Source organism: Macaca mulatta, chromosome 1 (genome assembly GCF_049350105.2).
Source record: "Macaca mulatta isolate MMU2019108-1 chromosome 1, T2T-MMU8v2.0, whole genome shotgun sequence".
Taxonomy (NCBI): domain Eukaryota; kingdom Metazoa; phylum Chordata; class Mammalia; order Primates; family Cercopithecidae; genus Macaca; species Macaca mulatta.
This window is the reverse complement of record NC_133406.1, coordinates 130,896,873-130,917,694: the sequence shown is the minus strand read 5'-3', so window position 1 is coordinate 130,917,694 and position 20,822 is coordinate 130,896,873. Positions and strand designations below refer to the sequence as shown.

General features: G+C 49.0%; 1 protein-coding gene across 6 annotated transcripts; it reads right to left on the bottom strand.

The window, feature by feature from the left end:
- Positions 1-244: 244 nt before the first annotated feature.
- MYBPHL (myosin binding protein H like) lies at positions 245-17,653 on the bottom strand. Of its 6 annotated transcripts, XR_013400053.1 has the most exons (10): positions 15,942-17,653; positions 7,433-7,521; positions 6,685-6,880; positions 6,307-6,446; positions 6,040-6,199; positions 5,480-5,616; positions 4,380-4,566; positions 3,456-3,499; positions 2,120-2,162; positions 1,936-2,038 (listed from the first exon to the last, which is right to left on the bottom strand). XR_013400053.1 is itself a non-coding variant. In XM_028830677.2 (9 exons), the coding sequence occupies exons 1-8, from the start codon at positions 16,084-16,086 to the stop codon at positions 3,489-3,491; spliced, it is 1,065 nt and encodes a 354-aa protein (XP_028686510.2). In that variant the 5' UTR covers positions 16,087-17,653; the 3' UTR covers positions 245-487; positions 3,456-3,488. The 6 variants fall into 6 exon arrangements, 5 of the variants coding, with proteins under 5 accessions (XP_028686510.2, XP_015003191.3, XP_001089938.3 ...); XM_028830677.2 differs by lacking the exons at positions 1,936-2,038; positions 2,120-2,162 and adding an exon at positions 245-487; XM_015147705.3 differs by having other exon boundaries at positions 1,936-2,162.
- Between the last annotated feature and the right edge of the window lie 3,169 nt (positions 17,654-20,822).

Here is a 20,822-nt window from a genome sequence, read left to right as displayed (position 1 = left end):
AACCTAGACCCTCTACAGTGGGGATCGCCGGATGAAAGGGATGAGAGAAAACAGGAAAGCCTTGGAGTCAGACAGACCTGGTTCAAATCCTAGCTCTGCTGCTTACCAGCTGCATGACTTGGGACAACTTGTGAACTTCAACTTCCTCATTTGTAAAATGAAGATTAAAAGAGATAAGGCACTGAGTTCAGTGCCTGTTGCATAGAAGGCTGTTTTAGTAATCTATGATTAAATAGCAAACCACTTCAAAATTTAGTGGCTTGAAACAACAGCCACTATTTATTTGCTCATGAGTTTACAATGTGGGCAGGGCTCTCCAGGGGTGATTTGTCTCTACAAGGTGCTCGACTGGGGCTCTGGGGTCCAAGGTGGCCACATGTGTCTGGGGCCAGGGTGCTGGCTGTCAGTGGGGATGCTTGGTTGTCCTCCACGTGGCCTCTCATCATTCAGTAATGTAGCCTGAGATCCTTTACATGGGAGCTGACTTCTAAGAGGAAAAGTAGAAACTATGGTACCTCTTAAGGCCCAGGCCTGGACTGGCACCTCTTCACTTCTGCTACATTCTTTCGGTCAGAGCAAGTCACATGATTCAACGGAAGGGGAAACAGACTCCAACTCCTGATGAGAGGAGCAGCATGCTCATACAAAGACAGGAGGAACTGTTATCATCTTCTGTAGATTCTATCACAGAACACCTTCCATATCTTATTTGTCATCAGAATGAAAACAAAGATAATCAAGGGAACCTCACCTTTATTCTTTCCTGGGTTTAATGAGACTCTGCTCCAATTTCTTTTTTCTTTTTTTTTTTTTTTTTTTGAGGCTGAGTCTTGCTCTGTTGCCCAGGCTGGAGTGCAGTGGCATGATCTCGGCTCACTGAAAGCTCCAGCTCCTGGGTTCAAGCGATTCTCCTCCCTCAGCCTCCTGAGTAGCTAGGATGAGAGGCGCCCACCACCACACCTGTCCAATTTTTTTGTATTTTTAGTAGAGACAGGTTTTCACCATGTTGGCCAGGCTGGTTTTGAACTCTTAACCTTAAGTGATCCGCCTGCCTCGGCCTCACAAAGTGCTGGGATTATGGGCGTGAGCCACAATGCCCAGCCTAATTTTTGTATTTTTGTATTTTTTTTTTTTTTTTTTTGAGACAGAGTCTCGCTCTGTCGCCTAGGCTGGAGTGCAGTGGCGTGATCTCGGCTCACTGCAAGCCCTGCCTCCCGGGTTCACGCCATTCTCCCAGCTCAGCCTCCTGAGTAGCTGGGACTACAGGCACCCGCCACCACACCCGGCTAGTTTTTTTTGTATTTTTAGTAGAGAGGGGGTTTCACCGTGTTAGCCAGGATGGTCTCGATCTCCTGACCTCGTGACCCACCCGCCTCGGCCTCCCAAAGTGCTGGGATTACAGGCGTGAGCCACCGCGCCCGGCCTAATTTTTGTATTTTTATAGAGATGGGGTTTCACCATATTGGCTGGGCTGGTCTCGAACTCCTGACCTCAAGTGATCCATCTGCCTCAGCCTCCCACAGTTCTAGGATTACAGGTATAAGCCACAGTGCCCAACCCTCCAATTTCTTGAGTATCATTCCAGCCCTCAGGTCTTGGGGCTCTGTCTATAATTAGTTATGTTCATACTTGTGTTCTGCTGTTTGCCTCTTTTTGGTAGATGTGTGTCCTGTTATCCCAACTTAAATTGGAAAGCCCATAGAGGCAGAGAGCAAGTCACCTTCGGCATCTCTTTCCAGCACTTAGTACTGTAGAGAGTTGAATTCAGTTGTGTCGTAGATGTCTAGGGAAAAGAACAGCATTAGAAACCTCTGTGGAAGAGAATGTGGATATGGGAAGAGAAAGGGGAGTCTTAAGGCCCTGTGATTCCTTATAGCATGGCTAAAGGATGGCAACTTTCCATGTGTTTCATAGAAAGTCTCAAATACAGGAACATTTAGGCACTGGGGAGCCACACATTTATTTAGATGAATCCAAACCAGACATGGTGCCGAAGCTCCTTGACACAATCTCACCACTGGCGGGCTTCCTGGAGGCACTGAAAAGAGATAGCACTTTGTAGCCGTGACAGCAAATGGCCAGAGGACACCAGGCTGCTGAGGGCACCATTCTCACGGACCCTGGCTCCTGTGCCATGAATTCACTCCATTGCCGGGCACTGGCTGTGAGAGAGGGAAAGGGGTAACTAACACGAATGCAAGTATCATTAACACAGAGAGGGAGGGGAGAGAGGGAGAGCTGTCTCTGCAAGCCGACTGTCGGAGAGCGCTTTCCTGAGAAGCCTGTACTTGTAATGCATCCCTTTGGGCTTTCATTTGCTACATACCAGTGAGAGCCTTAAATAAATGTCTTATGGGATCAAATTCATTTCCAATTTCCATCAGCCAGCAGCTACAAGTCAGAGAGGACACTGGGAACTTGTTCTCTTTAGTTCTGTCTCAAGCTTCTTTTTCACCTTATGCATCAATTTGTACATAGCATACCTACTGTGAATGACAGAAAATCTAAAGGAGCTGTCAAGTTCTAAATGATGAGCTGAGTTGCCTTTTGCCAATAATGTGCTGCTTGGGACCACACACCTAAAGGTTAAATTATAATTGACATAAATGAGAAGGAGGATTTTCTTCTCTTGGAAGGGAAGGAATCTATAAGCTTCAAAGTAAAAAAAAAACAAACATATTAATCTGTTTTTTTACCATGCTTATGATCCTGAGGTGTTTACTCAGTCAGCAGGAGCAGCCTCCCCTGTCCTTATGTACCCCACAGGCATAAGGTGCTGTGACTCTTGTGGGTTCCTGCACTCCGAATTGTTCCCTTGACATCTTTTCCTACAATACCTGCCCAGCTCCCTCCCCTAGAACCTCCTTATGATTAGGTGGATGCTGTCACTCTTCTTCAGAGGACCATTAGGTTTAATTTCTACCATCAACTTGAGAAGTTCAGATGGAGAGAGGATATGACAAAAGCAGACTGCATCTAGTATTCATTCTCTCCACAGGGATGACAGTATTCGCTTTTAAAAACAGGCTGAGCGCGGTGGCTCATGTCTGTAATCTCAGCACTTTGGGAGGCCAAGGCGGGCAGATCATGGTCAGGAGATTGAGACCATCCTGGCTAACATGGTGAAATCCCGTCTCTACTAAAAAAAAAAAAATAGCTGGGTGTGGTGGCAGGCACCTGTAGTCCCAGCTACTCAGGAGACTGAAGCACAAGAATCGTTTGAACCCAGGAGGCAGAGGTTGCAGTGAGCCGAGATGGCCCCACTGCACTCCAGCCTGGGCAACAGAGCAAGACCTCATCTCAAAAAAAAAAAAAAAAAAAAATGGTTACAACAAAAGTGGTCACTAGTGGATACATGACTGGAAGGCTCAGGAATGCACCTCTGTCCCTGACTCAACAACACTAGCCATAAACAGGAACTAATCCACTGACACATCTTGCCTCTCTTTACTTACCTTTGTCAGAGTACCACGTCTTCTTAGGTGTCCTCAATTAGGAACTGCAATAATTCGGACATTTATCAGTGTTAACATCTCAGAAATCTCTGAGAAACCTTCTTTCAGAGCATTAGCATTAGAAATAGAAATATTCTATTTCAGGTTTTTGGGGAGTCAATGGTGCTAATTAGGTAGTCTATACATAGAGAAGAACAGGACATGTAAGGGTTCATTCATTCTCGATTCATGCAACAAACAGAGTGCCTACTGTGTGTCAGAAACTGGGCTAGACACTATGGGGACAAACGCAAATAAGACACTGTCCCTGCCCTCAAAATGCTTATAATTTAATAGGAAAACATCTATAAATAGAAAATTATAAAACAGTATGTTAAACACAATGATAGAGATCTGAACAAGGTGACAGGTATAGATAAGTGATTAAATACTTTAAGGAAGTAGAGAGGATATGCAATATTACCTGTAAACAAACAAGAGGGGAAAGTGAAATAAAGCCCGACAAACAGCTGCAGCTTTCCTAGGCTGAGTCAGAAGATTGCACAGCATAAAGAAAAATGAGCTGAGTGAGGACCGGGAGACCTGGGCTCTTTCCACCAGTGCCAGGTGGTCAATCAACTGACACTGGAAATCATGAGCAAACCAGTTGTACTTTCGTACAACTACCCCCCCTGTACTTTCGTCTTCTCTTTTGCAAAATGGAAATACAATTCTTCCTGTATTATTGAATTGCGATGGGGAGAAATGAGATTGTAGATAATTAAAATGTCTCCTCCAAGACATCCTGATGATGACAGTGATGAGAGGGTCCAACCGAGGAGCCCCTTCTCCACCTAGGCTTGCGTCTCTGGCCCCTGACTCTTCCACCGGTGGAGAGAGGAGGTGGCTGGCAACCTAAGGCACTGGTTCTCCTCTTGCCCTTACCTTTCACATCCACCCGACAGTCCACAGATGCCTCCCCTAGGGGGTTCACCGCCTTGCAGGTATAGATGCCTCCATCAAAGGGACCAGGCTTGCGGATCTCTAGGGAGCAGATTCCCAGGTGAGTCAGGGCTCTGTACTTAGGGTTGCCTTGGATATCCATCTTGTTCTTCAGCCAGATGATCTTGGGCTGAAAGACAAAGATGAGGGAGGCAGCAAGGAGGGGCAGGGGTAAGAACCAATAGTCTTTCTGTGCTCAGTTTCTGGGACTCTGTCTACATAGAGATAATGGCTTTCTGGAAGGCTCCCTGTTCCTTATTGTGGGAAGGGGTTCCCCTTCCAGTACCTTCAGTAGTCGCCCAAGCTCCTTCTCTTGGTTGAAAATAGCGCCTGAAGCTTCACTTTCTTCGCCAATATTTCTGACTGGAAGAAAACTGCTAACTTCTATACCGTGCTCTCAGGATCAGAAGCACTGAGCATCAGGCTCACCTGTTGTGAACCATTCATATTCTGTTCCCACTGCTGACTTTTGAATTGCCTCTGTTCCCTCTGGTTAGAGAGTAGCTTCTAGAGTGGGCTCTTGATATCCCCCTTCTGAGATGTTATCTCCATGTAGTCTGGCCCAGACTCGAAACCCAAAAGGTTCTTGGTACAGGTTATTAATGGTGTTTTATGCTGTGTGTGGAGCACGATGACTAGATTGTAAATAGAGAGCCTTGTTCAGGATTATGGCCAAAGGCTGAACTCTAGGCAGCTTGCATGTGCACGGCCCTGATGGGATGAGGTACGGATGGGAAGGAGAAACCACCAGGACTCCGTCACTCCTACCAGAGACACAACTTGAAGCACATGCCTAATTGCCAGCAGGTCAGTAAGCAACATTTTCATATATGAGAAACAAACACTCAAAAGGAAATGTCATTCTCATTAGTCTGTCTTGGACTCCAAGCACCCCGACTGTTCCTAAATACCGCGCTGTTGAAGAGGCAAATGGCGGTGATGGTAACAGATGTTATGTTACAATGCTCTGCAACTCAGCTTACGTTAGGAGAGGCAGGAACAGAAAGCAGCTCAGCACAGCACCCCCAAGAGCCCCCACTCACCCGGGGAGAGGCACGGACACAGCAGAAGAGCTGGGTGTTATAGCCGGTGACTGTAGTGCAGTCGGCCAGAGGCTGGGTAAACTTTGGGGCTTCAGAGAAATCTCGTTGGGCAAATCCCTTGATCTTGTAAACAGTAGCTGAGGGCACCAAGAGGGGCTGGGATGTAGCTTCTGAGACCCCAGCCCTCATCGACTCGTTATCCTTAGCCTTTTCTTTCTTTCTTTGTTTTTCTTTTAGATGGAGTTTCATTCTGTTGCCCAGGCTGGAGTGCAGCGGCTCTATCTCAGCTCACTGTAACCTCCACCTCCCGAATTCAAGCAATTCTCCTGCCTCAGCCTCCTGAGTAGCTGGGATTACAGGAGTGCGCCACCATGCCTTGCTAATTTTTGTATTTTTAGTAGAGACGAGGTTTCACCATGTTGGCCAGGATGGTCTCGAACTCCTGACCTCAAGTGATCTGCCTACCTTGGCCTCCCAAAGTGCTGGAATTACAGGCGTGAGCCACTGCACCCGGCCTATCCTTAAGTCTTCCCAGCTCATGGTCCCCGTGCCTCCCTTACCTGCTTTCTGGATGTGGGCGAGGTCCGTGGTGATGGGGGCTGTTTCACTGAGTCCGCATTGGTTTTCAGCAAAGACACGGAAGGCATAGGAGTTGCCGATGATGAGATCGGAGACGATGCAGCTGGTGCGGTGATAGTGCTCCAGCACTGTGAACCACAGCTGCAGGGCCGAACATGATGCCAGAAATCAGCCACTCCATGTGGAACTACCAGAGGCCTGTCCCAGCGTGCCCTCTTCCACCCTCCTTCCTCCCCAGCTGGCCTCACCCCAGATTTTGTGTCAGCCTTCTGCACCGTGTATCCCAGGAGTGCTGTATTCCCCGTATCTTGGGGAGGTGTCCATTCCAGGGTCGCGTTGAAGCCCCAGACGTCCACTAGCTTAATACTCTGAGGAGGGCCTGGCCTCTCTGAAAGGGCAAAGCCATGGCAGTGGGCGTGGCACAGCCCACATGCATTGAAGTCACTTCAGGAGTGTCCCAGCCCCTTTTCCTGCTCAGCTACCCTTCCTGTGCCCACCCTGTGTCCCAGACATGACGTGGGGGCCTTGCCCCAGCTTCCTCAGCTCTCTGCGCTGGCTCCTGTTCAGCCTGGAGAGGGAGTTCCTGAGGAACCCCCATCTCCCACTCCCCGTTCCCCCCGCCGTACCAATCACCAGGATGTCAATGGTGGCGGTGGCCTCCAGCCCGCCCAGCTGCACACGGAGTTGGTAGCGACCTGAGTCAGCACGTTGGGCTTCTCGGATGAAGAGGATGGAGTCTCGCTCCCCATTCCGCACACTCACACGGCTGGTGTCCAAGGCACAGCCATCGTGTGTCCAGATGGCTTGAGGTTTGGGCTTGCCCTGAGGAATGAGGGTAATGCTTTGAGCAGCCCTGAGAGGCTTCCTGACTCTCCCTGCTGCTGTAGGGGTCCCGTCCACCCCAGGTCCACAGGGAGGCTTGACTTGGAGCTGCATATGCCTTGAGTTAGAAGTTGGTCGACCCTCCCGGGGGCCTCCTCCTTTCAGCAACAACCTAAGGATCTTGGGAAAGGGGGATGGCTTTGAGTCTCCCAACCTCTGAGAGCTTAGGTCATGAACATCCGGGGCAGCTGTGACCCAACTGAATAGCCACTCAAACTGCCAAGAACCCTTCTAACTGCAAGCTCCGCAGCCTCTGCAGACTGAATGGTATGGATTAGCCTCACACCATCTCATGGGTGCACATCCAGTCCTATCCAAACCCACCCTCAGGAGTGCAGAGGTCTTTTGGCCTCAGACTTCTGGTGATGTGACCCCTTCTATCCAAGGCCGGGAAGATTGCCCCTCTGCTAGCAGGACTCTTGGCATCTGTTTCCAAATCGGAAGCCTGGGCTGGCCCCAGACATGGACCCAGTATGGTTCTCGCGTGATCACCTGGAATGGGATTAGTAGGTTCACTGTGTCCCCAACCTTCCGGATGTAGGTCTGCCTCAGGGCCCGAGGTAGCCAGATCTTGGGGTGCTCTGAGTGATGGAAAGAGAGAAAATAGGAGATGGATACTCAGAGAAAGTAAATCCTGCCTCCAGCTGCCTGCTGTGGGTGGGTGGCCCAGGAATCAGTCACCAAATTAAGCCTTTCTTAGAGGGAAGGGGAAGAGTGCTCCTATCATCCTGCTGGGATTTGGGGATGAGGGGTTGGCTTAAGGAACACCCTGGGAATGTTAAAGTCTCAGCAGAAAGAACACTGGAGCGCGAGTCTGACAGTTCTCTTAATTTGTAACTCTCAAATGCTGACTTTCCATCATCTCGAGGCATTCCATCCTGATGGAGGCATTTTTATTTTTCTGTTTATGTACAGACCAGCCTAGTCTGTGTGGTTTGTCTTTCCACCCTTTTCTACATTTGTCCTTAATACCATTCCTTTTATCAAGGCCACTTTCCATGTCAACCCTGACCTCCCAGTTAAGTCTGAGTCTGAGGAGAATGCTCTCCATTCTGCAGGCAGAGTCAACACCCTGGCCTCCCCAGCCGCCCACGGAGACAGCACTGATGTCACTGCCGAGGGAGCGCATGTCTGGGTCCCTTCCTCTGCATGGCCACTCTGCTCCCGGGCTTCTTCCAGTTTGCTGAGGATCATTTTGTACAGATTCTGGGACAGATGCGGTCCACCGCTCATTTCCCCTTGATCTCCCCGGCCTGCCCCAGTGAGAAGTGGAGATTAGATGGTGTGTTTGAGCTTCCAGGATGAAGACAGGAGAGGCCTGGAAAAGTGCTGAGTGTAGGTTTGGAGAATGACCAGGTGTCATTTCTCTCCTCCTGGGATGCCTCACACTGTCTCGGCTGGGCTCTGGTGAGCTGTCTCTACCTGGGCTCCCTCGGGGGCCTGGCTGAGACGGACACCATTTTCTGGCCTTTTCCTGGCTGCTGTCTCTTCCTTTCTCAGGCACAGGCGTTCGCCTGGCTGATGTTATCTTCAGTAGAATGTGATAGTGCTTCAGTTCCCAACAACCCAGGATTCCTGCCGCAGCTCATTCTTGGCAGTTGGAAGAACTTCACCCCTGGTACATTCCTGTGGCAAACAGCATGACTGCTTGATAGTGGATTCCAGACTCTTTGCTAACGCACACTTCTGTGAAAATACTTCCCTGAGCATTCACTATGACATATGTCTGTTTACTTATAGATGAACTGTTGAAATATGTACATTACATAACACAAACATGTAAGTGACGCAACTGAAACAGAGCTTCTACTGTGTCCTTCCTCCAGCTCAATCGGCGAGCACTGTCCAGAGAACTTGACTCCCGGAGTCTCCCCATGATAATCTCAAGGTCGCGAGACCTTTGCAAATGAAGATCAATAGCAATGTACAGTGCACACAGTCCGTTTGATTTCTGCAGTTTCCTTTTGTGCTGTGTGGCTTATGTTTTCACCCGGGCTGTGCCTGTCTTAGACTGCACCTCAGGAATACATGATGAGGGGACTTGATGGGTCTGCGTGCCCGTCCTCCCTGCCCTGCGCAGGGCTTGACGGCCTCAGCACAGATGCAGCAGTCCCAGGCGGCTGAGCGACCCTGCTGTGGCTGCCCTCGGCTGGGCTCTGGTGGCTTGGGAGGGGCGGGGCATGAAGAACAGAAGAAGCGTTTGTGTGATGGGCTCCTCTCCTGTGGCCATCTTGGCAAGCAACCAAGGAGTTGAAAACGGGTGGATATGACTTAAGGGTGTTTTGAAAAAGAGGGCTGTACTTGGAAAGGAGGGTCAAAACCTCATCTTGTTGGGCTCGGTTTCCCACTGTTGGGGGAGGAAATAACCCTTCTTACATTTGCTGGAGAGAAGGTGGCTCCGCTGTCCCTGTGCTGCCTCCCTATAGAATGTCGGCGTTGGGAAGGGGCTGTAAGCACCAGAACAAGGAAGCTGGGAGGAAGAGGGCTCCGAGAAAAAAGCCGGTATTCTGGAGACCTCCCGGCTAGCGGTGACGATGTGCCTGGCAACTGAGACTCCTGCCTCCCCATCTAAGATTGTGTGTCTGCAGGACCCATTCTCAGAGCACTAACTGTGTCCTGCCCGCCAGTGTCCCCCCGGCACTGAGCACCAGTCAGGGCTCAGAGAGTGGCCTGCCCCTGGAGGGAGGAGGCCCAGAGGGAAAGCAGGAGCTAGACACACCCAAGAACTGCAAAGGGTTGAGGTGGGGAGAGGAACCCAGGTCTTCACGCCTGGCAGAAGTGCCCGCTGCGGCCCGCCCTGCCGAGACCTCAGGTAGGGAATGGGCTGTCATGGGTGGCTGTGAGCTGATGTATGTGTTTCCACCTAATGTTTCTTAGAAAAACACCTTGGAAAATATTAGCGTTCTTACATCTGAACCAAAGAGAAAAATGAAAGAAACAGGTTTATGTGGAACATAAGCTAAGGTGGGGGAGTTAGGGGAAGAGGAGCAGACTGGCCCTTGAGATCTAGAGAGGATCCCAGCTGGGCAGAGAGAGCAAGGAAGGAGGCTGCCCGCGAGGACGGTGGTCTCTCCCGTCCTGGACGGCTCCGTTGCCGGTTCTCTGCTTATCAGTGGGTTTCCTGACAATGGACTCTGAGGATGAGCAGGTGAGGCCTCTGCTCACAGCAGGCTCCTGGCTCCCTGTGGGAGGGCAGAGGAGGGGCGTGAGGCTCACACAGCTGACTATGTGCAGAGGTGGCAGGAGACAGTGTGACAGCTTCAGACGCCCGGTCAACAGGTCAGCAGCATGCGCTCCAATCGCCTCCCAACCCAACCTGGGTGCAATCTGACTCTTTGCTAAGAATGTGAATGCCGGGCTCATTTGAGGCATCTCTTTTCACACATCTGCAGTCAAGCGAGGTGTAAATTGTACTGACCTTGGGGAGGCATGGCTTTCCCTGATGCCCAAGGTCTTTCTCCTCCTCAGATGCCAGGAGGGATGTGAACCAAAGCCTAGAGCCTTTAAGAGCCTAGGTTTTCTAAGAGCAGGTCTGTGGGAGTCACAGTTTGGTTTTCTCCCTTCATAGGGTCTTAGAGAAAAGGCATCTTGAAAAGTCCTTTAAGGGCCTTTGGTTCTGAGCTGGGCTGCTCTCAGTCCGACATTTCTCTCAGACAGAATGCTGTCTAATTCTTTCTCAAAGATTCTTAGAGAAGACTACTTTAGTCCGGGCACAGTGGCTCACACCTGTAATCCCAGCACTTTGGGAGGCTGAGGAAGGTGGATCACCTGAGGTCAGAAGTTCAAGACTAGCCTGGTCAACATGGTGAAACCCTGTCTGTCCTAAATATACAAAAATTAGCTGGGCGTGGTGGCGGGTGCCTGTAATCCCAGCTACTTGGGAGACTGAGGCAGGAGAATCACTTGAACCCGGGAGGCAGAGGTTGCAGTGAGCCGAGGTCACACCATTGCGCTCCAGCCTGGGCAACAAGAGCAAAACTTCATCTCAAAAAGAAAAAAAAAAGAAAAGAAAAGAGAAAACTACTTCAAGTCCAAAGATCTTGAGTTCTGATTAGAAAATTCCTCCTAATGCCTACCCTACTTTTATCCTGCTAAAGTTTATGCCTGGTTTACTATTCTATAATTGTTCCTATCCTCTCATAATTCCCTTTTATGGGATCAGTCTTTCTCCAGCGGCTCCCTAGGGGCTGTATAGTTCAGACCAATGTTACTAACTATGACCTAGAGAGACAAGAATCAAGATGGAAGCACTGGAGAAGTGGAGAGGGTGTGTGTGTGTGTGTGTTTGTATGAGGGTGTATGTATGTGTGTGTGAATGCGTGTGCGTGAATGTGTGTGTGTACGTGCACGAATGTATGGGTGTGTTTACGTGTGTGTGTGTGAATGGTGTGTGTGTGTACGTGTGTGTATGAGAGTGTGTGTGTGAGAGAGCCTGCATACACACGTGCCTATGTGGGTGAAGGGTCACCAAAAGAGGGGGAATGCAGGAGGCTAGCTACGGCTTTGAAACTATCCAGAGGTTTCCAGAAATCCAAGAAGTACCAGGATTTCTTAGAGAAACATTACCAGATGCCTAGGATGTGGCCTTGGTCTACTCAGAAACCTGTCTCGAGGAGTGCAGTGGGAAAGGAGTGGGGCAAGAGTGTCACTTTCTTGAAGACCATGAAACTAAGGTCAGAAAAAATAAAAGGACATAGGAACAGGCAACACTTCTTTGAGGAAAAGACTCCACCCCACCCCGTCCCAGTGTTACAGTCGTCCCCCTAGTGCTTGATGGTTTTAGCCCTGGCTCACTGTCTCTCCAACACTGCTCCAGGCATAATTCCTGCTGGTCCCAACACCCATGTTTCCAGTCCCTGTAGGGTCTCTCACATCCAGCCCACCACTCCTCCAATAACTTTGTCCTCTCCTAATTCAGCCACTGGTCCCTGTGGCTATTTCTAGACCAACAGCTACAATCCTTCTATGATCAGAATTACAAGCATCCCACTGTCTCATCACCAGAGATGGCTGTCTAACAAAATGTATGTTACCCCTTCTGTAGTGTAGCTATCTCTGAGAAGTGGCTACCCGGCCACCTTTTGCTGGACGGCCATGAGACTAGTTCTTGCCAATGAGACCTAAGTGGCAATGGTGAGAATCACTTCTGGTCCCAGGCTTTGAAGAAGTTAGATTTCTATTTTCTCCTTCTGCTAGCTGTACGCAAATGATCACGGGGCCCTAAGGAATGGCAGAGCCCCAAGATGAAAGAGGCCTGGGTCCCTGAATTACTACATGGAGGAGAACTATCTGCAGAATACAGTTGTTTTCAGTTCTTACGCTAGTGAGAAAGAGATGTCTGTCATTCCTGAGACCAATTTGTTTCATTCACTAGTATACCTAACTAATATAATCTTTATCCCTTTAGCTCACTTCCTCTAATGCTCCAACACCAGCAATTCTTTGGCACCACTGAGATCTGTGATCCATTGTCCTACCACCCTCTCACTACCTAGCACCCCTTTCATGTCAGCACTTTCTTCACTGCCCAACTTAGATTACATGGTCATTATTATACTCTCTCTCTTGCACTCACTCAAATCCCTGAGTCCTCTTTGACTTCATTGCACTCTCCTGGCAATACCTAACCCTGGTTAAATAAACTTCCCACCCACTCAGTGCCTGTATCTGCACAGAGTAACAGGACTAGGGGAAAATACAAAATTATGTGGAGTTTAACTTGAGGGCCATTAATAGTGACCACCACCTCCAAGTGGACCCTGGCAATTCTACTAGACTTCCCAAGTTCACTCGGTCTCCCATTCTCCTGGATGACTATTGCACACCTTCCCCTTCTAAAACCTCCCTACCTTCTCCCTCATTCTCATTCCCAGTTGTTGATCTTGCTAGTGTCCAAGGCCCACCTACAGTCTATTCTTAACATGGCCAGCTGGAAAAATCCTTAAAATCTACAGTTGGTCCTGTCAGTCCTTACTCCCAGTCCCTGCACTGGCTGTCTCTCTGTCTCGTAGACAAACCAAAGTCTTCACAGCGACCCTGCTACCTCTCAGACTGAAATACTGCCACTGTCTCCCTCTCTGTGCTACAGCCACAATTGCCCCAACCCATAAAGCACACTCCTGCCTCAGGGCCTTTGCAGTTGTTCTCTCTGCGTGGAAAATATTCCCCCAAATATCTGCATGCATTGCTTTCTCACATCCTTTAAGTGGCTGCTCAAATGTCACCTTATTAGTGAGGCCCTCACTGAATATTCCATTTGAAGCAGGAAGCCTGCATGCTTCCTACCCGCAGCACGTGTTATCCCCGTCCCTGCATTAGTTTTGGCATAGCATTTCTCACCACCTGACATATTAGATATTTTACTTGTTTATTTATTATCTAGCTCCCTCTGTGAGAATATAACTTCCATAAGGGCAGTTATTTTACCTATTTTGTTCATTTCTGTAATTCTGGCACCTACCCGGCCACCTTTTGCTGGATGGCCATGAGACTAGTTCTTGCCAATGAGACCTAAGTGGCAATGGTGAGAATTGCTTCTGGTCCCAGGCTTTGAAGAAGTTAGATTTCTATTTTCTGGCACCTATGATGAGCACCTGGCACATCATAGGCACAACCTAAATATTTGTGGAAGGAAGGAGGAGGAAAGGAATGATGGAAGGAAGGGCGGGAAGAAAGGTCACTCCTAGGCATGAGATTCAGTTTCCCATGTCTGGAAGACACAGAACAGTTCAGACTGAAAGAGCACACACAGTCAGTTGGAGAGATGTTGCTGAAGTCAGCAGATGGGCTCTCCCTCCTCCACCTCAGCGTCTCACCTTCTCTATGGGAGGGATGCAGCTTGTTACCCAGCCTCTCCCTGTTTTGGAAGCTCTCCTCTCGCCCCTGCCAAGCTTTGTCTCCAGGACACAGTGCTCAGTGTAGTGCTGAGGACAGACATAGAACTGTTTACCAATGCCGGCCACCTACTCCTGCTTATTTAGCCACGTAGCAGGCTTGCCAAACTAAAAGCTCATTGTTGGCCATTTGCAGTTGGTTTTGATCTTGCAAATTAATTTCTATTTCTGATGCTTGCTCTAGTTCCCATGTTTTCACATGCTTACTGTGATACTCAGTCCCAGAGCTCTCTGTAAGGAAGAGGAGTTAGGAGGAAGAAAGGCTTTGGAGCTCTCAGGTGGCTTAGGGGTCATCTAGTCCAGGTCCATGGCACCCTGAAGGATCTTTAGTGGGGGTTTGTGTGTTTTTTTGTGTATTTTTCCTGGGGCAAGAGTCCACAGCTGTCATTAGATTTTCCTAGGGGTCCATATCCACCAAAAGGTTAAGACCCTGATTTAGTTCAACTCCTCAATTTACAGATGAGAAAATGGGAGTGGATTGACTTGCCTCGGGCCACAGAACAGAGCCAAGATTTGAACTCTTGGAACTTCTTTGTTCCAAGTAGTTAACAGATGCACATATATTTTGGAAAGTATTCAAAGGTATTCTTATTGCCAGTGACTTCTAGGGTACCACTGGGTTGAGCCACTGGGTGCTAGTGGCCCTGAGGCCTGCAGTGTACAGAGCTGCCGCAAACAAGAGGGTTTGGGCTGCATTTGCGGGCCCGTGACTGGGGGCTGTCAGGAGCTGGCTGCAGCCAGAGGGGAGAAGCATGGGGGAGATGAGCGCCCTCCCTTGGGGTTTTGGGGAGACCAGTAGAGACAGCCAAGTCGTCAGCAGTCTCAGCTCTCATTCTCCTGCTGCCTGTCACTTATTCTCTGGGCCTTTTAAGGGAAGAAACTGGTTTTCTGCCTCAATCACCCCAGCTTAATATATTAACACTAACTTCTGCTCCCATCTTCAATGGGACAAACTTGGCCAGCTCTCTACCCTTGACATTCAAACAGTTTCTGGAAACCTGGCCTCTCCCATGAGGATAAGAAGCAGAGAGTATCTGCTGCACAACCCTATGGAGGCAGAACGCAGCCTTCACCTCTCACTTGGAAATATTTGATCATTTATTTACGTCTAGTTTGACCTCTTCCAAGGCACTCTGGATCATCTCAGCAATCCTTTCAACTACCCTGATAGGTAGATGTTACGAATCACCATTTTACAGAGCGAAAATGGAAACTAAGCCGTTCAGTGACTTGTCCAAGGTCACAGGGCTATTAGAGGCAGCACTAGGAATTGAGCCTACAGCTTTGCCTCCAAGTCTAGTACATCTTTTCCCCTGCCTCTTCCTGCCCTGGGAGTCCACGTGTTTCTTGTTTGTGGTCTTTTCATCCTCTTCACTCAAGAATTCCAGGTGAGCGCCACGAAGTGGTTAGCTACAGAGGCCTCAGTCAGGGCATTCGGGGATGGGTGGCAGGAAGCTGGGGGTTGGAATTCGTGCCAACCACCTCCTCACTTGGGAACGCCTCTTTGCTGAGAGGCGCACAGAGACCATCGTGAAGGGGAAATCGAATGCTTCTCCCAGACGAGCTCCACCTCTGTGGAGCTCAGACTGAGGGGTCAGGATCTCCCATGGGAGCATCTGGAGGTTGGAGGAGGTCCTGACCCCGTGGCACTGCCCAGCAGAAGGCCGAGTGTCACTGTGCTGCCCCACTCTTAGCCTCCCCATTGCCATAGCTTTTGATTTCCCTGTTCCTTCTGCAGACAGCCACTCTCTCTCACCCCTCAGTCCCTTCCTGACTGGCCATTAGTATATCAGGTCCTCCCGTCCTTATGACAATTTTTTAAAAGGTAAAAATATAAACAGATCATTTTTAGTCACTGTAAAGTGCCACCAACATCATCACTGACTTCTCAGCTAAAACACAAAAACTTAGCAGAGACATTTGAGCAGCAAGTCAGACTCCATCAAGGACAGGGGCTGGGGGCTCCCACGAATGATCTCCAGCCTAAGCACCAATCCTATAAAGTCTTTAGCTCAGCAAAAAACCTGAGGTGCCGCCAGGAAAGTGGCAATGTCCTCCCCAACTCCCACCACCCGGCCTCGCCAGCCTCCCCACCCGCCATGGGTCACCTTCTATAGGGGGCAGGAGCTGGGGAGTGGGGCTGCCAGCCCCCTGTCCAGGTGAAGCCTGGGGTGGTTCAGCATCTGCTGGGCTGACTTCTTTCACCTTCAGCTTGGATCCTACGGCCACCTCCGGAGCTGTGGCTGCCTCCATGCTGGGCCTTCCCAGAGGCTGGGCTCCAGCTCTAGATTTTCACTGCTGGTGATGAGGGAGGGGCGGAGCACCTGCTCCCAGGCTGGCCTCCCGGGTCCCAGCCACAGGGTTACGTAACTGGGCTGGCCTTCCCCACTCAGCTACGCCCTGCAGAAGGGCTGAAGTAGGGGTTGGGGGAGAGAGGAGGATCAAAGAGCAGCCAAGAATAGCCCCAGGAGGAGGACTGAGGTGGCCCGGTTATCTCGAGAGAGAGATGACACCCCCCACAGCACCGGGGGGGAGGGAGAGCTTGAACACAGACCATCCACAAGGGACCTCTGATTTCTGTCGGGAGGGTTGAGTGACATCTCTGCTCCTGACCTCCAGTTCATCCCGCAGGGCATTCAGGTCCCAAAGAAGGGGCCCAGGATCAGCTGACTCACAGCAATACCTGAACTGCTCTTTCTCCCTCTGCTCCCACATTCAATGAGTTGTAAAGTCTTATCAACTCGACCTTTACAGGGCCTGTCCCATTCTCCCCCGCTCCCCAGAGGGCAGCGGGCACAGTGCAGTGGTAGGTGGAGACTGCACTCACACTGGCTGCCCGGGCACCACTTGGGGCTCTGTCACCAACTAGCTGTGTGACTCACAACACATCACAGTCTCTCTTCAGTCTGTTTCCTCATCTGTAAAATGGAGATAATTATAACCGTAGGGTCGTTGTGAGGATTAAAGAGGTAATCTCTGTAAAGTGCTTAGCAGAGTGTACCCGACTAAGTGCTTGATAAATGTAAGCTATTTTTAGGTCAGGCCAGCACTTCCCCCTTTGAGAGCTGTCAATGGCTGCCTTGCCTATGAGATGAAGTACAAATAAAGGGAGAGGCAGCAGTGGTAGAGGGAGGCGAGCTCAGAGGACCTGCGTGTGACTTCTGGCTGTACCACTCACTCACCAGCTGGGACTCTGGGCAAATCACCAACTTGGAGTCTCAGGTCCCAGCCTGTGAAACAAGGGATGATGCCATGATTGTGTTGAGGATAAAATGATACAATCTATAGGAAAGTGGCCAGCTCACAGCAGGTACTAGTCACATTAGTAGGATTTCCAGACTTAGCAAACCATCTTTCTATACGTGTTGTACATGCCATGGCCACTGCCGCTTTCCTGTCATACTCCCACCTTCTTATCTCCAGAAGCCAGCATCCCTCTGCATTTTAAAATGCCTTAATTTTAGAGCAGTTTTAAAGTCACAGCAAAGTTGAGTGGAAAGTACAGGGTTCCCGCAGCCCCTACTTGCCCCTGTTATTTTTTTCATGAAAAAAAAAAAAAAATGGGTGCAGTTGAATGAATGGACTGACTTCTTACTCATTTTGCCCTCAATTTTGGGGTAAATGGTAAGATCCCAGGAGCCTGTGTTATCTTGGGGTGACAGCAGCTCACCCTCTTTGTAACTGGTATAGGGGCTGAGGTCCAGGACAATCTGTTTATTGGGGCCTTGGATGGCCTATGGGGCTGGTTTGGTTGGCAGAAGACTGGGTTTTTGCCATATCAGAACTAGTTTGAAGGTCTTCCTGAACTATTTTTCTTGCCTGACCCAGCCAAGGCCCCGTTAAGTGTGGACAGTCCCCTAGCCAGGAGACCCCAAATACACCCCCTTTTACGCAACACGTAACCCATCTTTTGGTGAGGAAATTGGCCCAGGCTGAATCTTAGCCCTTTGTTGGAACGAAGGTGTAAATAATCAACTTTAAGATGCAGGTTCCTAAACTTTGCCCATCAGAAAGTCTAATTCAATAGGTCTGGGGTGGTATCCAGAAATCTGCACCTAAAAAAACCAACCTAGTGATTCCGGCACAGGAAATCTTAGAATACCATATTAGATAGAATTCCTTCAAATAAAACGACCTTAGATAATGTCCTGGTATAGAAACTCTCCCATCAGATGGTGGCCTCAGAAACAAGGGCTTTGCCCTGTCATCTTCAGACCAAGATGCTGGAGTATTACATGGAATATTGCCCCAGGCTAGCAGCGTAGGATGGCTAATGGTTCCAAACGGGTGGGCAGGAACCTCTCTTAAACGCTTTGCAAGGTCCTTAAATGAAATTGACAAGAAAGGGCCAGTACGAACAGCAAGAGAAATGTAAGAGGGGCAGATGGGAAGTTACAAAGCTGAACTTCTCAGTGCCACCAGGTGTCAAACCTGCTGAAAATAACACAGAATTCAAGGAGTAATTATCTGTTGCTGTGTCCAGAAGGAAGAGTGTAGCAACTGAAACCTGTGAAGGTATGTGGGGTGGGTGCCTAGACTTTCTAGGCACTGGTCGTACACACACCCACAGGAGGAAGATCTGTATGAGCACAAAGAGCAAGAAAATGAGGTAATTTACGGCTCACATTTTGTGAGTCGTTTTCCTCATAGATGACCGAATACATTTCATGCTATAAATGTACAGTCCTGGCTCTTTAACTGGCCTGTTCTCTGATTGCTAGAGTCTGATTCTGAAGCTAGAAAACTGGAAAATGTATCATATTAACAAACTGTAACTTAGTCATTTCAGTAGGTTAGGTAACAAAGTCCAGTCTGTTTTATTTTTAACCCAAATATTCCAAATATACAGAAAATTACCAGTACAAAGTTAAACACATTCAGATTTATTTACACAATGCTAAAGAAATTTGAGTTTTATTTCCATTTTGTGGAATTTTATTATGGGGCCTGGCTTTAATGTGTAAGTGATGTGGGTCACTGAAACTCGATTATCCCACCTCACATGCAATTTTCTGTCCCAAGGGAATAGAAAACTTGGGTTTTTAGGGCACATGCAGTAATGATCTTAATACTGCTTTACACTTTCGTAGGAAGGCAGCTGTCCCACAGCTTGGGGAAGGACCACATGCTCAGAAAGGGAACAAGAGAGAGGGTTGAACAACAGGCACATGGGGACCCTGAGCATTTCTGTGCACAAGGAAAAGGAGAATATAACCAAAACCTCCTCCCTAGAGGTCCAAACACAGGAGGTGGGCCAAATCATCAGGGAACAGTCAGTCACCCACTTGTGGCTGAGGGCATGCGGAGGATGAGAACTACATTAAGGATCTGGGGCATAGCAATAAATCATTACCATGTACACTATACAGTTTATATATGTATATATGTACACACACATATATATAAAGGTACAGATTAGTTCGTTATTCCTTATAAACAAGTACACTTAAGAATGTACTGGTGTGAAGAAATGCATACTGCAAGTTGTTTCGAATTAATTTTCTGACTCTTGTTATTGTAATGCAACCTAACCAAGAAATCAACATGCTCCTGCTATTTCAATGATGCTTCATGAGGGGAAGGCCTGGGCTCTGCTAGGGCAGGATGGTGCTCCTAGAGCTACCTGAGCTGGACAAACCCGTGGCAGATGGAACAGAAAGTCTGGCACCTGCTGACTCTGGCCCTCCCTGTCACTTCATCACACAGCAAATCTTAAAACTTTGGTTTTTTTCAAAGGACATTTAAGTCCATGTTCATTTTCCTGCTTCAGGGAAGATGGCAGCAAAGTTGAAAGCCGAACCCTTTCCTATTTTAGCAGTTCCAAGTATCCTGGACGAATATAGGGGCGAGGGGCTACACTGACAGTGAGCAGGATGCACTCTAGGTCATTGTGGACAGGCACGGAGCTCTTGAGAGCGCTGCTCAAAGGAAAGGGAATCTCTACCTGGATGGTTGGCCTGGAAACTAAATAATGACTAATGCCAGGCCAGTCCTGTTATCCTAGGGTGGGTGTGGATGGCCCTGGGCTCCTCTCCGTATCCTGGTATCCTGACGAAGGTCATGAGAGAACCAGCTCTGGTTTACAGACTCGAGGCAGGAGCTGGAGGCGGTCAGCACATTACCAGCCTGTCAGGGATGAAAGGCAGCTTGGGCATGGAGAGGCCCAGAGGCAAGCCTCAGAGCAAGAGAGAGGAGGTGGGAAGTCCATTCAGAGGCAGACACCGATTCCAAGTTCCAGTTACAGCTGATCTATGGACCCCCCCGAGCCCACCCCCAGAACTGCCGCAACTCTTCAAAGGCTTTTATTCTTTGAAATAGAGTTGCCGTTGAATTAACAGCCTACAGGAGAGACCAGCCTGGGCTGTGGTCTCACTAGAGCCCAATGCCCCCTTAGGCCCAGAGCAGAAAGAAGAGTGAGTTCCCTACCTGGATTTAAGAACTCGGACCACTTTGGACTGGTATGTTCAATCTCTCTTATAATGCTAAATTCCACTGCTGAAGCCTCCAGAAATGATCTCTTCTGCTACATCAAGCCTGGGAGTTTACACAATGATACACTATGTTTTACCTTCAAAGACAATGTTCCTAACATGAGTAGGGCAAATTAGAAATGTTTTTTTGTTTTTTAAAGCTGTAACGGATTTGGGCTGTCTTACTCTCTGGCTGAGGACATACACTTGTGAGTGAGCAGGTTGATAAAGAAAGCTAACTAGCCAATAATGAGAATGAGTCAGGCTGGCTGTCAGTCTTCAAACCAATGGAGCTAGCCAGCCTGGGGTGGAAACCAGGGTGGGGAGGGAGACCCCTCAGTGGAGAGTCCACTTCTGCACTCTTGAGCAGTGACCCTCAGTGAGGGGAAGGGCAGTTTCTGCAAACACATAATTCCCATTACTTTTGTTTTCAGCCATGAAAGACAGGAAAATACAATTTTCTGTTCACCAAGGTGGCAAAAAGGTGCTAAATACTGCTCGGAAACAAATGCCACTGAT